This window comes from Pteropus medius, unplaced genomic scaffold (assembly GCF_902729225.1).
Source record: "Pteropus medius unplaced genomic scaffold, Ma_sr-lr_union100, whole genome shotgun sequence".
Lineage (NCBI taxonomy): Eukaryota > Metazoa > Chordata > Mammalia > Chiroptera > Pteropodidae > Pteropus > Pteropus medius.
The window spans coordinates 9,530,446-9,547,027 of NW_024351729.1; the positions used below are offsets into that span (position 1 = coordinate 9,530,446).

The following is a 16,582-nucleotide window of genomic DNA, read 5'->3' on the forward strand; positions in this document are numbered from 1 at the left end:
GAAATATCGTCTGGCATTCAAATACTATTTGTCTCTTGGGGACAATAGCAAGAGGCCAGGTGGGAGAAAGAACTGCCTGGGCAAGCACCCCCAGTCTCTTACAACATCCTTAAGAACCCACTATGTGCAGATGTCATCAGGCAAGATGGCTCTAACAAAGTAGAAAGGAAACATACAAGACTTTGTCTTCAAGATGCACAACAATCTTTTGACAAAAGGAACCTGCTTTTATGCCTTTCTTCGTCCCCCAGAGCTTCTAGCATGTGGGTACTATATATGCATATAAGCGTCAGTCAATGACTTAATGGGAAAAAAATGAATGACTTGGTCAGGAACTTGAATTTGGGATGCGGTGGTAATAATGACTTTCTTAACCTAGCCAACAAGGAGGCTAGGTTTAGTCAAGACTGACTTGCAGGCCACCACGTGTTTATGGGAGTCATTGGTGGGCAGGGGAGGGGACCCGCCTTGGCTGTATCACTGCCATCTAGGAGTCCTGCCTTCCTGGCCTCTTACCATCATCACCGCTGCAGACCAGCAAGCCTCCTGCCCTGGCCTCACCCCTCCTATGTGCAAGGGAAGAGGCCCTTCATGGTTTTGCCCCTCCCCCATGGCTTCCCGGCTTCAGCTTTGGGACAATTCAGGTAGCGCACTTGAGTGCCACTCAGAAAATGAGGGACGTGTGTTTAGATTTACCTGAAATCTTGGTGTTGACAGAAAGGAGAGAAGAAGAAGAGGAAATGGTAAAATGGGCGAACTGGGAGTGTAGACAGCTTGTTTAAGCAGCAGGTTGACAAGAAAACCCTTCTCCTAACCTCGCCCCAGGCATCACTTAGCCTGCAGTTTTCAAACTTCTCTGAGCACCACAACACTGTCCTCAAATAGATCTTAAGTTAAAGAAGTAAATGGAAATAAGCAGCTCTGTTTGAAGGAGAGGTAAGACTTTTCAACATCCGCACCACCACCACCACCCACCCCCACCCGGGGTCACTGAGTTCCCTATATATGCCCCTGAGAGAGCTCTTCAGGGCGCAATTTAAAATCCTCAATGTGACTCCAGGACCTCATTTTATAGGTAATGAAGCAGAAAGACAAAAAGAAAGTAGACTTGCCCAAGGTCTCTAAATTGGCTGGTGGCCAAGTCACCAAGCCACACATCTCCCATTTCCAAATCAGAGCTCTTTTGGTACTGCCATGGACATCCTCCAGGCCTACCCCAAAGCTGTCCAATTGGCTGTTTGAAGGCATTGCTCAGTTTGGACTCTGCAGGCAAAGTAGAGCCAGATTCGGAAATGTGAGGAAACCAATCCCATGCCTTCCTCAGTCGGGACCTCTTAAAATTAAGGTGTTAGTGCCCTCTAGTGGCCTCCCAGTGACATTTCCCAGGATTCTCAATCTTTTCTTAAGGCTGAAGACTGAAGGACACAGGTAGGTCAGTAGAGGCAGCTGTGCCCCCCACCCCACCAGCATTCCCAGGACATAAATTTCTGTGAAAGCTTATGTTCATTTAGATTTTTCCTGCTATATTACATACACGTTTAGTTCAGTATGCATTTTTTCTCCTCAAGATCTTTAGTATAGTAAACATTCTAGAAAGTCACTGCATCTTTATCTCATAGACCCATGAACTCTGAGAAGCATGGAGTTAAAACAAGATCCACGTTCTGAGAATCAAAACAAGTTAAAGTTCTTTTCAATTCCATTGAAACAGATTTTGCAACCAAAGATGAAATAAAATATGAATAGAAATACAGTAAAAAGAATTTTCTCAGTACAGAGGTATCATGTTGAGCACAAAGTGAGGGGGTAATGTGAGCAATAGAAATAGCCCAACGAAAGTCCCTAAATAGGTTGTCTGGCCTCAACCTGAATTTGAAATCTGTATTTATGAGGACTCAGGCAACAGAGCAGACAGCTGACATTTTACTCTGTCCTCAGGCTGAACTGCCCTTTTCTACCTATGTCAAATAAGAGATCGTCCTGCTGCATGATACTTCTGACCTTAAAAAAGATGATAATGATAATAATAATGATATTTTTGTTTCTGGGTTCTTCCCTACCAGTAAGACTCTGGGTCTGTAGGATAGGAAGAATTCTATGAAGCAAGCTCGGTCTTCCCAGCTCTCTTGTGGGCAAAGATAAGGTCAGAGGTTTTGCAGAAGTTAAAGACCAAACTCCAGTGGAACCTGGGGTGATGGAAGCAACAGACCATGGCAGATGGATCTGGGGTGGGGTACCATGCTACCAAGGGCCTTTTATGGGACTCGGAAGCGGAAACAGGGTGAGGACTCTAGGTTGAGGCATTCCAGAGAGGAGGAGGAGTTTAGTTGCTTTTAGGCAAGGTTTGTTCAGCGTAAGGATAATATGGAGCAGCTAGTGGTTTCCATAATCAATTAGGTTAGCTGAGAGTACTGAAGTAGCTGGGGGCGTTGTGCAGGTACATTGGCAGAGGTGAGGGAAACATGTGTCAAATACAATTTTAATGCTGATTGAAAACAAAGCTATATGGGAAGGTGAAATATTCTCAAAAATTAATCCGCAAGAAGAAAACGGAATCCTCATACACAGCTGGCGGGACTGCAAATTGGTTCAGCCACTATGGAAAACAGTATGGAGGTTCCTCAAAAAACTAAGAATTGATCTACCATATGATCCAGCAATTCTTCTACTGGGTATTTACCCCAAAGACTTAAAAAATCATATCCATAAAGATATTTGCACACCAATGTTCATAGCAGCATTATTCCCAGTGGCCAGGACATGGAAGCAACTGAAGTGACCTACGATAGATGATTGGCTAAAGAAGTTGTGGTACACATATACGATGGAATATTACTCAGCTGTAAGAAGAGATGAAATACTGCCATTCACAACAACATGGATGGAACTAGAGATAATCATGCTAAGCGAAATAAGCCAGACAGAAAAAGTTGAAAATCACATGATATCACTTATATGTGGGATAAAAACCTAAAAGCAACAAAGGAACAGGACAAACAGAGACTCATGGACACGGAATATAGACTTGTAGAGGGGGGTAGGGGAGGAGGAGGGGGAGGTAGATGGGGGTAAAAAATGTAGGGGGTAGGGGAGGGTGAAGTGGGTAAAGGGGATCAAATATATGGTAGCTGAAGGAAACTGGACTTTAGGTAGTAAACACACAATAGAATATACAAATGTTAAATTATAACATACACCTGAAAATTATATAATTGTATTAACCAATGTTACCCCAATAAACGTAATTAAAAAAAATTTAATCCACAAGAGAAAAATGAAAGCATAGCCTGCAACCTGATAAAAAGGGACTAACTGCAGTTAGAACCCATCCCTGGACGTGATCGGACTCTATGTGTTAGTGGTTCGTCCTGCAAACCCCAGGGAAGTGAAGGGTTAATATCTTTATCATGACCAAGTAAACTTTCAGGAATATAAGAAAGACTTTACATTGGAAAATCATTTACTTTATCACATTAACATAGTAAAAGAAAAATCTCATAATCACCTAAATAGATGGAGAAAAAACATTTAATAAAAATTTAACAACCATTTATAATATAAATTCAGAGCAAACTAGGAATGTAAGGAAACGTTCTGAACCTGATAATGAGTGAAGGATTAATTTTAAACAGCCAACTAAGTTATCTCCTGATGGTTTGGGTGACTTCTTCACTTCCAAAGATTGATCTCAAACCTTTACATTTCTGTTATAGAGAAACCCCAAAGACAATGCTAATATCCTGCCAATAATCACAAGTATGTCACAAGTATGGCTGCAATAGTTGTTAAATTTTTTGAATTACTTCCTTGCCAGGTAGTAAATAGCATTGCCCTCAAACCTCCTGATTGCTCTCCCATTGCTCCTGCTTCCCTGGCCCCTCTCTGGGGACCCTCGACAGCCTCACGCCCAACGACAGCCAACAGAATACCTGGGGCAGCTCCTCACATGGGCCGTGTTCATTCTGATTTCTGATCATCCAGAGCCCCTCATGGGACTTGTTGTTGAAGATTTTGAGTATCAAGACTACCATAGAGGTACATATCAGCAGTCAAAGCATTATTGATTTAAGACAATAACCTAAGCAATTGAAAGACTTTTGCCATTATTTTAATGCCATCAGATTTCTCCCCCTTAATTACAAAACATCTTTGCATAGATTCACTGTGGTCAGTCAGGAGGGCGTCATAGAAAGTTCTAGTAAGATCTGCTACTTGCTGGTTGTTACCGTCAGTCCTTCTCTGTAGCTTCTATTCCCTTGTGTTTGTTCAAAAAAAAAAAGCGTAGACCAGCCCAGGGGTTTCTAACTCTGACTACAGAGAAGAATTACAAGGGGAGCCTTGTAAAAAGCCCCACACTGAGATTCTGATTTAACTGACCTGGGAGAGGGGCGCATCTATGCTGTTTTTGAGTACCTAGTGACCCTCTGTGCAGCCCGTGTGGAGAGTCACTGCATTAGTCAAACATGAAGGCCCTGGCGCCATGATTACTAGTCAGCTGCTCCTTCACCTACGAAAACAATTTGCTTTCCAGGACTGACAATAGGTGCTGGCTGCAGTCTGGCCCAGGTGAAGGACATCTTGGCTGAAAGGGTTTCTGAGCTCCCGGAGGAGAAAGCTCGGACTTACCGAGCCCTTTTGAAGCACCTGAAGAGTCTGGCAGGCCAGCAGATCCGGAATATGGCGGTATGTTCTCTGGGACAGTTGTCAGGCACACTGCACCTATTTCTTAATCTCACTGAAATGTTGAAATAGGCCTTGGCAGAATCCGTATGCAAAACGGTCTCAGCAGATTGAAACGACAGACACAGTAAATAAATATTTTATAGTTGACAGACATTATTTAATAACATATTTAAAGAAGGAGTCTAAGTCAAGTTTAGTAGAATAGCCAAGTAGCAATATAGGTGGGAAAAGGACTTCATGGTTTTGCTAGTTTTATGATAAGACTGCCCAAGAACATAATTTTGTCTTAGGCTGCATTAACAAAAGTATAGTCCCTAAAATAAGGAGGGTAGCCTTCTCTACTCCAGTTCGTTTAGACCACAGGTGGAGACAATGCTCACATCTGGGAGGCATACTTTAAGGTCTGGTTATTTTTGACCTCAGAAGAAAGTAGAAGAGACATAGTTGGGTTTTCAAAATACATATGCTCCCTCTTCTACACACCCCAAATGCTGTCTCAGAAATCCGTAGGATATGGAGAATCGGGGGAGGCCATATTTCTTTAGAGAAAGCTCTTCACGTGATTCCAAGATGTTCTCTCCCCCCGTCAAGAACTCTGACTGACACCCTGGAGCCTGGTGAGGAGATGGTGGCAGGACAATGAGGAGTTGGAAACCACACCAGTAGAAGGAACAGCAGGGGTGGGGACAGTCAGAGGATCATGAGAGCTGCCTCCAAATATCTGTACATTACTGAGGACACCTGTGATTTAGTTCACGTGCTCACAAAGGGCAGAAGTATGACTGATACGTGAGAGTCCAGGAAGGCAGATTCCAGCCCAGCGGAAGTGAGAACTTTAAAATCAAGCTCTACATAAAGGAATGGAGCCACATTCCAGCCCAGACTGCAGCAAACTGGGTGGTCACTGTGGATTCCGTCTTGTCGTGGGGAGGAGGGTATTGAGTTGAATGGCCAGTCATTGCCCTCCCAAGTTCTGAGGTGCTACAGGCTCAACCAGATCCCAGGGGAGTCTTCAAGAAGAGGAAAAAGGCCCCCCTCCCACTATGGTGTAGATGCCCAGAACCCTCACATGACCCAAATGAAGGGTGGCCATCTCAGAGGTTCTGCGACGTAAAACTGAGATGCTGTGTACTCAAGGCAGGACAGCATCTCTGTAGCCATCACTATTGCCACCTGCACTGTGGCCAAGGCTGAGTTGGAGGTGGTTCGGAATTGGCCACTGAGCCTTGCTGCTTGGGTTTGAATCCCACTCCTGCCCCTTCCTAGCTGGGAGACTTTAGTCAAGTTTTACAATTTCTCTGTGCCCCAGTGTCCTCATTCTGTAGAATGGAGAAATGGCATCAATCAAACTGGGTCGTTATAAGGATAAGTGAATAAATATATGTGAAGAGGTTGACAGCATGTGGAACATACCAAATGGTATGTGAGTGCTGATGACCCAAAGTAGCAGGTGGGAGGGCCCCTCTCAGGCAGAACGAACTCCCGGACAGTGTGAACTGAGCCCCTTCTGCAAAGGAGACCTAGACACCTCTGGACCATTCCACTACCAGAGAGGACCATAAGTGCGTGCCTGTGGGGCATAGGATTTGAGGGGTAGAATGACCCAGGCTGTAACTCTCTCTCCTTAGTCCTTAGGAGGACATATCATAAGCCGGCATTTCTATTCGGACCTGAATCCAATTCTGGCTGCGGGCAACGCTACCCTCAATCTGATATCAGAAGGTAAGCTACCTCAGAACACTCTGAACAGCACCTAGAGATCTTTTGTCTCTCTTTTTTTTAAGAAATTGCTTTAAGTCAGAGCCCAGGTCACTGGCTCTCAATGCACTCAGGGCATGATGATGCAGGGGGTGGCTTAGTGCTCGCTTGTGGCACCACCTCCCACATACACACAACACCCACCGCGGACCACAGCTTGGTCAGCCCTCATGTCAGCCAGGGGTGATGTGCAGAGGCTGTGGCGAAGGCTCTGTGCAGCCTAAGGACAGCTCCCTCCACCTCTTCATGAACCACCCCGCTATGCCCCAGTTGCTCTGTGAGAAGCCACAAATCTACTAAAGACACACTGCACACACTTCAGGCCTTCTGTGGGCAGAAGGAAGGCAATGATTAATTTTACGTGCTAGCTGACAGGGATATTCCCTCTTCGTGCTAAAGTACTCCTGTCTCCCCAGAAGGGCTCAGTTCATACACTGCCTCCTGCTGCTCCAAGATGCTGACACTCGCCTTACTGGACACGAAGTGCATGCCAGGCTGTGCTGGACACTTTACACGCTTCATGTCTAATCCATCCAACTACCCAGTGGAGGTCACTTGCAGAGGTGGAGGTCGGATTGGAACCCTAGCCTGTCTGATTTCCAAATGGGTGTGCTTGCCTCTTCTCCATTGGGCCGCCTCCCTGGGGCCTCTAACTGCCCCTCTCCATCACTCGTCTCCTTCCTTCACCCACAGCCGTAACATACCCACTCCTGCTGTTCGTCCCGCTCAGCTGTTCTGTCATGTACCCCTCCATGGGCTCACAAAGGCCCAGGCACTGGGGTGCGGAGAAGCAATCACTGTCTCCCCATGTGAACTTCCGGGACATATTCAACCAGGAATTCTATCACAGGCTTCATAAGCCTCCGAGGGATGTGTTGGCCAACATAAGCCCATACCTGATTAGTGGGAACTCAGAGTGTTGGGATAGACTTGGTGGCTGAGGAAAAGTTCTCCCACCTCTCTTCACCCCTGTGGGGCCCTATCAGCCGTTTTGCTGAGTCCTCCAGGCCTGTGGTCCAAGCAGACCCCAGTTCAACCCCTAAAAACCAAGAGAGAAGAAGCCGAGACTCTGGGGCATCAAGATAGCAGGGCCAGCTTGGCCCGCGCGCAGGCCTTCTACCACACGGGGAGCAGGAGAAGGGTTTTTCTACCGGGCTGTTAGCTGTTGCCCTCCGCTTAAGGTCTTGTTTCCCCAGCTCTGCCAAAGCGCCTCCACCCTGAGTGAGGTGCAGCTCCAGCAGATGAGCTCGCAAAGGTCAGCAGGGGCTCCTTTGGGGTGCTCCTGCCTCCCCTCTCAACTACACCTACATTCCAATCAGCATATTGCTGCTCATGCCAGGAATCGAACCCGTGTCAGAATCCGTAGGCTGTAGTTTGAGCTTTTTGCTGCACATCCTGTGGAGGCACAAACCACTTTTTAAAGCCAGAGGCACTGCTATGACCACTCAGTGTCAGCAGTAGTGCTGAAAGGAGGTTTGGTGAATTGTTCCCTTCACTTTAAAGGTGTAGATATCCTGCTTAGGAGCCAACAGCAACAGCAAGAATGAAAAGCCAATCCAATGGTTTGAACTCCGGTTAACAGTGGAAACACTGTCTCAGCTTGTTACACCCTTCCTTGATCACAGAATCACGAGTTAGGTTCAGTTAACTGCCCTCTGCTGAAAGATGGACCCAGCATAGTCCTGGCAGGCCTTGGAAGCGGGTGGAGAGCTGGTTCACACAGCAGGAGCACTGATAAGAGCAAATGTCACGAAGCTGCCACCACCCCTCCTTGTGGTGGGACAGAGGGAGCCCTGATGGTCACGTAGGCAGACCTCTGCATCACTTGGTGCAAAGGAAGATGACCTTTCCTTCTTTGCTGCTGACATTTCAGAGTACAGAATAATCTCGTGTTCTTTGTTGCCACTATGCAGAAATGTCATTTTCTTCAACAGCAGGTACGCGGCAGATTCCTCTAAATGAACATTTTCTTGCTGGGTTGGCAAGTGCAGACCTTAAGCCAGAGGAAATTTTGGAATCTGTGTATATCCCTCATTCTCAAAAGGTAAGAATTCCACCGGTCACTTTTGAGAGTTGTTTTTCCGTTTTCATATCTGAGTCCAGTCATCTTTAGAAATCTGAAAACAGATGGAAGGAAAAAAACTCTGCTCTGAAAATAATAACTTCCTGTCCACTGCAGACTGGCCCAGCACCAAGGCCCACAGACACCCTTGAGCAAGCAGCTCCAGGATGTGGACTTGGGGTGTTGTTTCAGCTGTGGGGTGGGGCCTGCTGAAGGCCTGCGGTCCTGCTTCCTTGTGATCACGGATCGACTCTGGGCAGCAGAAATTAGAGCTCCCTGGCTGTGGAATGAGCTTCTCTGCCTGATCCGCAAGGAGATGGAGGCTAAGGCTGGGCTGCCCCACTCCCCAGTAGTCCATAGGAACATGAGGGCCCCAGATGTCTGCTAATACAGGATCCCTGGGGCCAATGTGACCACCCAGCCAGCTATGGAGTGGGCCCTCTGTCCTCACTCTCTGTCTCCTGTATCTCTCCCCAAAACAGTACCTGAATCCAAGAGGACAGTCTTCCCAGGGAGACGCAATACACACACACACACACACACACACACATTGATCAAAAGCCAGGCATCAGCTGGGTTATGCAGGAAGTCTTATATTAAGTCATGCTTTCAGCCATATGTGGTCTTCGTTTATTTTTCCTGTGGAATGGAAACTCTGAAATGTGTTCCCAGTCAAATGTGCATCTGCATAAAGGCCCCAGACAGAAAAATAAGCAGACTCAAGCACAACACCCTCAGTGGCCACACATGGAAACACAGTCAAGGCACAGGCCATATCCGTTAACTCCACGTCAGCACGCTGCCCCAGCACGACAGTCACAGTACCGAGGGGTCAGTAGGGCAGCCATCAGCCTCCTGACTCTTGTACCTGATATGATTCCTTAGTCCACCGCTGGAAAGTTCATTTTGACTCTTTTATGAGCTAGGCAAAACAGAAAGTGATAATTTCTGCAAACCTAGAAGTGTAGTTGGTCTCTTTTGCACTTTGAGCAAATCACATTTAAAAGCACCTGTGTTAGGAGGGCTCCTCCATTCTCACAGGGCACGAAGGTGTCTGGAAACTAGAGGGAAGGGCACCTGGAAATAAGAGCAGATGGAAACAACGCGGGTGTTCCGTGTGGAGGTCTCCTGGCCTTGGAAGAAAAGTGCGCAGAGATCCCTGTTCCTTGAGGGGATGGGTGTTGGGGCCGGGCCTTTGGGAGAACAACTTTCTCACTCTGATGAGAAGTCAGCCAAGTTGTCTTCTAATTGTGCCGAGTGTCCTTTAGATTGAGTCTTAGTGATTAACTAGTGGCACCAAGGAGCAGAAACCACGCTCTTAGTTTTGACATATTGAATAACTCTAAACGGTTTTTGTCTCCACAGTGGGAATTTGTGTCAGCCTTCCGACAGGCTCAATGCCAGCAAAATGCCTTGGCTGATGTGAATGCTGGCATGCGAGTCCTCCTCAAAGAAGGCACAGATGCCATTGAGGACCTGAGCATCGCCTATGGAGGGGTCGGGACGGCCACCGTCAGTGCACGCAAATCCTGCCAGCAGCTGCTAGGGAGGTAAGCAGGGCCCCCTGCACCCTGATGGTGAAACAACTTCAGAAAAAAAGGGGAGCGGGGGGCGGGCGTGGTTAGTACTTGGATGGGAAACCACCTAGGAAGACCAAGTACTGTAGGCGTAAAAAATAAAAAAATAAGGGATTGTGAGCTGATAAAGTCCTTGCAATCTGTGAGATCAACCAAGGGTTGCCTTGCCTAAAATGCCTGGAAAGATGTGTAGAATCACTGCTTGTTCTTTCGTAATTTTGCTAAATGAATCAAACCTTATTTGGCATTGATTAATTAGGTGCCACTCTTTGGGTGAGGGATACAACAAAAATGGCCCAGCACTGCGTTCAGCCTCAGTAATCTTGTGCACATCGACACTCCAGCAAATCCACACCGGGTAGCATCCAAGTGGCACCTGCCACTCCGGCTGCTCAGGTGCACTCTATTTCTTCCTCGGTGAAAGCAGTGTCCAAGTGTGAGTCTTGTCCAGCTCATAATGGAATCGACCCTAATGGTCTATTTAATGCCAGGTTCCAGCATGCTCTCACTTGAACACGCTTGGTTCATGTTGCAACGGAACAGGTCCCATCCTCACCATGCCGTGATCCTTAGCCACTTGGTGCAGCCTTCCAAGCCTCAGTTTTCCTGAAAGGCTTGGTTAAGTAATTTCTAAGTTCCCTTCAAACTCATAAAAAAGACTCTGGAATCTTTAAATGATCACTATGCAATATCTAGCTCATGCCACATGATTCAGACTGCCTTTAACCGGTTCCTTCCTGCTTCCAAACCTACCAGGCACTGGAATGAGCTGATGCTAGATGAGGCTTGCAGGCTGCTTCTGGACGAAGTCTCCCTCCCAGGCTCAGCTCCAGGGGGGAGGGTGGAATTCAAGAGGACTCTGGTGATCAGCTTCTTCTTCAAATTCTACCTAGAAGTTCTGCAGGAACTGAAGAAGCTAGCGAAGCTGTTCTCTGCACCTGTAAGTGCTCTGGCTTGTATGTGCTCCTTGCAGTCATAAGCTCCCAGCTCTCCCACTATGTTTGCAAACTGTAGGCAGCCTGTGCCATTGCTTGTCATTGTTCTGGCTCAGGCTTTGTCAGTTTCCAGCCACCCCTGCTTCTGGGATTCATGAAGCACAGGATAGACTCTCTTCAATCCACAGATGTTTACTGTGTGCCAAGCAGTGAAACATTACAGTCCCCCCGCCTCTGGTGTACAGTTTTCTTTCTTCAAAGTCAATTTTATTGAAGTATAATTACATATAATAAAACGCACCTATTTAACTTAAATTCAGCACGTTTTGACAAATGCGTAAACCCATGTAGCCACCACCTCAAATAAGACACAGAGCATTTCCATCATCCCAAAAAGTACTCTTTCTTCCCCTTGCAGTCAACACCTCCCACCCCTGCCCCTAGGCAACCAAATTTCAATTTCAATATAGAATATAAATAAGATTTTATCAAAAATATTACATCTTACCTGGATGCTAATATTTAAGTAGCTTCATTCCAGGTTTTCTGATTGTAAACTCTAAAGTTGAACAAAGCAAATTCCCTCTCTCTCTCCTCCCTCTTCTAATCACAATTATAGCTTTGGCCCTGCTTTGTACCCCCTGCTTCCCTACACCGTACTCCAACAGTCCCATGTTCCTACAGTGCCTGATTTTCATTTATTCAGATGAAGACCCTCACTGACCACATTCACCAGGATAATCTTTGCTGCCATTTAATTGCTGAATGACAACACGTACTTGATGCTGAGTTGCAGTGACACACTGCAAAAAAGCGGAGTGGCTGAGAAAACAATCAGGATCTGGGCTGTTTTGTGTACATTGAATTCCAGCACATTCAGGGATGGCTTATCCAGCCCCAAATTTTCTTGCTCCTCCTCCTGTCCACAGGCCAGCTCACTAACAGGCCTCTCCCATCTCAAGATGATTTGAGAATCAGATTCAAACCAGTCAGTCCAGATCCTCATTATGTGGAAAGGGAGGGAGGGCAAGAAACTCTCATAAAAAGTGAAATCTTGAGAGGTGACTTTGGTTATCCAGGCTACTCTGGCCTTGCAATTTCATGAGTACTTTAGCCAAGATATTTTTACATAAATCAAAGCCCAGCGTAATCACAGACTCATCAGCTTATATTTATTGTTTTGAATCCTCTCTCAGGACTGCCTTCATTACCCTGAAATTTCAGACCAGTTCCTAAGCGCTCTAGAAGATTTCCCGGTCACAGTACCCCAGGGAGTCCAAAAATACCAGGTCAGTGAGTTTAATTTAATGGAAACTTAACACTAAGAGATAAGCGATAGCTGTGCGAACAAGCGAGCACTTTAGAATTGTGATTTTTAGTTGTGGCTTTGTAGTTTTTGCTAGTATACTGGCCCTTTGTTTAGGCCATGTCAGGGAGACGGTGGCTCTAAGATCAGTCCTGAGCTACCGCTAGATACACTCAAAGCTAAAACAAACCTGGAGCAGTTTGACCATCTGACTGATAATTGATAGTCTCTTCAAACTATCAAACTGATCTTTGTGCATTTGTTTGAAGAGCAGCTGAGCCTGGTGTGGGGGAAGGACAGAGCAGAAAAGTAGCAAGGTTCAGCCTTCAGCCCAGATGGCAAATGTTTAATCTCCAGTCAGCAAAACAAGAACCCTGCAAGCAGCTGAACCCACCCTTCTTGAAGGACAGCTTAGAAAGTATCTGTTATTATCTGCTTGAGCACAACCCCTCCCCCGACCCATCTCTTCACACACACGCTCGCAGATCTTCCTTGAGAAGAGTTCCAGAGTAAACATTTTCTCCATTTCGTTATACTCCCAGGGATGTTTTTATGCCACTTAGAGAGGCAGCCAAGGTCCCTTGATCGACATCTGGATTCCATTGCCATTTGCTACCCCCGCCTCCACCAGAGGTCCTGCTCAAGTCAATAGCAGGCTTTAGGCATAGATTTTGGTTCTCCACCTTCAGGAATTATATCACTTTATATCATCATCATGATCACTTTATATGTGAACATATTAATTACTGGAAAGTAAGAAAGCAGGGTAGGGAGACCCTCTGAATTCCTGAAGAAAGGGATACAGGGAGACCACTTAGGAAAAGAAGGTGCCAAAAGGAGAAGCTGGGGTATCCCTTCACCTACTGAACAATTTTGCTAAAACAGTTGGCCCTGTCTGAGCTATTGCCACATAACTCAAACAACCATTTCCCAGTCCAGTTACATCACTAAATTGTCATGCTTGTCATCTGAGCCACTCCAGTGTTTGTTACCCAAAGGTGACTATCTTGTTTCTCAATCCTGAGTCACGAGTGTGGTAACAGGCCAGGCGACTTCTGAAGATTAAAGTTTTCCAGGGCAACTCTTGTCTTCCTCTGTAGAGTGTGGATTCTCGCCAGCCCCTCCAAGACCCAGTCGGACGCCCCATCATGCATGTATCAGGTCTTAAACATGCCACAGGTGAAGCTATATTTTGTGATGACATCCCTAGGGTGGATAACGAGCTGTACATGGTGTTGGTGACCAGTACCAGAGCCCATGCAAAAATCATGTAAGTAAAAAATTAAAGCTTTCAAAAAGCCTTTTAAAAGCACATCTGAGGATTCACTTGAAGGAATATGCCCATTCTTCTTCAATGTCCTTAACCCAAAGAACCTAAAAAGGAAAAAATAAAGAAAAGGCCACCAGGCCCAGAAGGAAGAAGGGAGAGTATTTAGAAATACCATCATGAAAGAGAGAACAAAAAATCATAGTGAGGGGCCCATGGCTTCCATTCTAACTTCATAGCGCTCCATTTCCCTGCTCAGCCTCAGGCAGGGAGTAACTCTGAGCAGGGCTGATATTCAGCTGGTGATACTGAATATACTAAAATACGTCATTACTGAATGGTAATGGCCACTGTCTTAAACTTCCTAAGGATACCCCTTGTCACAGCCACACTGGTCCTTCCTCTGGCTCCCCTCCCAGCAGCTGAAGTGGTATCCCCCTGGCCCAGCAGGGGGCCTCCTGGGCCCTACTCTGGCAAGTCAGCTCTGATTGGTCAGGGCCAAAGCTGAACTAGTTGTTACATATTCTGATTTTCAACCATGCTCTATCCCTCCCTCAGGTTTGGGGCCCTCAAAGCTTGTTGATTTCTACTTCTTAAGTATTTCTGTTTTTTCAGATCAATTGATTTGTCTGAGGCTCTTGAACTACCCGGGGTGGTTGATGTGATAACAGCCAAAGACATTCCTGGCACCAATGGTGCTGAAGATGACAAACTGTTGGCTATAGACGAGGTATGGAATATGCCTTCCCAGATGACTTTGTGCAGATAATCGCCAAGGTACCACCTCCAGCTGGCTTCCCATTGCCTCACAGCCCTCTCCGCCACCAAGGGATAGAAGTGCCAGTTCTTCTAGCTTCTCTCTACCTCTAACATCTTTATTCAGACAAACCTACTCTTCTGGAGTCTGGAAATAACATAGGAAAAGGGAAACTTATTACAGAAAACGACAAGTCCTAGTTTTCCCACTGTATGTTCTTGAGTCAATTTACCTTCATCTGAAGCATAAATGCAGGAACTGACCTGTAGCAAGATAGAATATCCTGAAAGATCTAGAAATGAGAATACAAAAAAGCACAGCCACTCCCTGTTATTTACACTGAACTCTCTTGCTTCCTAGACCAACCCCAGCCCCTCCACCTCCTATCTACCTCATACATTCTATTTTTAATAAAGTTGTTCTTGTCGTCTTTGACCTTTTAATTCAATTCCATAATCATTCACCGAGCAATTGCGTTTGGAGCAGGGCTATTTTGGTTCATGCTCCAGCTCTGCCACTCACGAGCTGTGTGTCCTTGGGTGTCATCATCTGTAAAATGGAAATAATCATAGCACCTACCTCGATGAGTTGTTGTGAGATTTAAGTGAGTTAATATATGTGAAGTGCTTACAACAGCACTTGGCGGGTGAGGTTCTCAGTAAGTATTAGCTATTGTTGTCACATCTCAATGAGTCCCTCACAGACTGTCTCTCCTCCAACGATGGAATGAATCACTGTTCTTTTGGTTGAACTCCAGATGAAGAGGTTGGTTGTCATTTGGGAGCTGTATTATCTGCTCAGGCTGACATAAAATACTATAAACTGAGTGGCTTAAAAACAGAAATGTATTTTCTCGCAGTTCTGGAGGCTAGAAAGTCCGAGATCAAGGTGCCGGCAGGTTTGGTTTCTCCCAAGGCCTCTCTTCCTGGCTGGCAGATGTCTTCTCCCTGTGTCCTCACGTGGCCTTTTCTCTGTGTATGAGCCTCCCTGGTGTCTCTTCTTCTTCTTATAAAGACATCAGTTATATTGGATTTGAGCTCAATTTTTATGACCTCACTTAACTTTTACCCCTTTAAAGGCCCTATCTCCAAATATAGTCACATTGGGGTTTGGGGGTTCAACACATGAATTGGAGAGGGGTGTGGTTTACAAAAGATGCTTTTCTTTTGTTTAAACTTTAAAATGACACCATGAAGGTGACACATGTGAACCAAGCTTGACGCAGGATGCAGCAAATTCAGGTCACAGCCAATCTCACTTCCACTCTGGGATTTATATTCACTGAGTAAAATGGCCAGTGGAACTTTCTGTGCTATTTAAATCATTTTTTAAGTTAAAATTTAGAAAAAAATGTTTAGCCAAGCACATGCAGTTAAATGTGCCTCCTGTGTGGTTATTATTGCTCAACAATGATCACTAAGATACCAGCTGCTGGTAAGGTTGAGCTAAGCCTACTCCTACCCAGAATTTCCTACCTGCCTCCATAATGTATTTTCCCTAGGTACTCTGTGTGGGCCAGATCATCTGTGCTGTGGTTGCAGAGACAAATGTACAGGCAAAGCGAGCCACTGAAAAGATAAAGATCACTTACGAAGATCTGGAGCCCGTAATCTTCACCATCGAGGTAAGCAGAGCTGACCAGTCTGTCCTGTAAGGTTGTAGAATTAAAAGTACCTTTGAAAATATCTTAATGCAAGACTAATTCAGGGTTCTAATTTTTTCTTGTCACTAGCTTGCTCTGAAAAAAAAAAAAATCAGCATTCTCTGAAAGGTATTTGCATGAATCAAAATTAACTTCGGCTCCAAGAACCGAGAAATAATAAAAATAACATAAATTTATTTCTCTCTTACATTCAAAAAGTCTGGAAGTGATCACTCCAGGGCTTATATGGGTTCTATGTGTCACGGATCTGGGCTCCTTTTATCTAGTTGCTCATCATGCACAGTTTCTATTCTGTAGGTCACACTTTGGCCCAAAATAGCGACTAATGCTCTGCCATTAAGTCCACATTCTGGACAGCAGAGACAGTGAGGTGGTGACGAAAGGCGTATCTTACTCTTTAACGACACTCCCAAAAGTTGCACATACCTTCCTTCATCTCATTGGTTAGACCTTAGTCACATGCCATACCTAACTGCAAGGCGAGCTGGGAAACATAAATTTCATTCCAGATGATCAGGTATCCACAAAAAATCGGAGATTCGAGAAAGACGATGGGAGTGAATGTTGGGAACAA

The 16,582-nt window shown here is 45.6% G+C and overlaps 1 protein-coding gene across 2 annotated transcripts in view; it reads left to right on the plus strand.

Annotated features, from left to right (window-relative positions):
• LOC120587516 (aldehyde oxidase 2) overlaps nucleotides 1-16,582 on the plus strand; it is a 71,099-nt gene that overhangs the window by 17,645 nt on the left and 36,872 nt on the right. For both annotated transcript variants that reach the window (XM_039844362.1, XM_039844363.1), the window contains exons 11-19: nucleotides 4,532-4,683; nucleotides 6,312-6,405; nucleotides 8,376-8,485; nucleotides 9,869-10,053; nucleotides 10,837-11,020; nucleotides 12,212-12,304; nucleotides 13,422-13,591; nucleotides 14,204-14,318; nucleotides 15,847-15,969. In XM_039844362.1, the coding sequence (XP_039700296.1) occupies nucleotides 4,532-4,683; nucleotides 6,312-6,405; nucleotides 8,376-8,485; nucleotides 9,869-10,053; nucleotides 10,837-11,020; nucleotides 12,212-12,304; nucleotides 13,422-13,591; nucleotides 14,204-14,318; nucleotides 15,847-15,969 (1,226 nt within the window). The remainder of the gene's footprint in view (nucleotides 1-4,531; nucleotides 4,684-6,311; nucleotides 6,406-8,375; nucleotides 8,486-9,868; nucleotides 10,054-10,836; nucleotides 11,021-12,211; nucleotides 12,305-13,421; nucleotides 13,592-14,203; nucleotides 14,319-15,846; nucleotides 15,970-16,582) is intronic.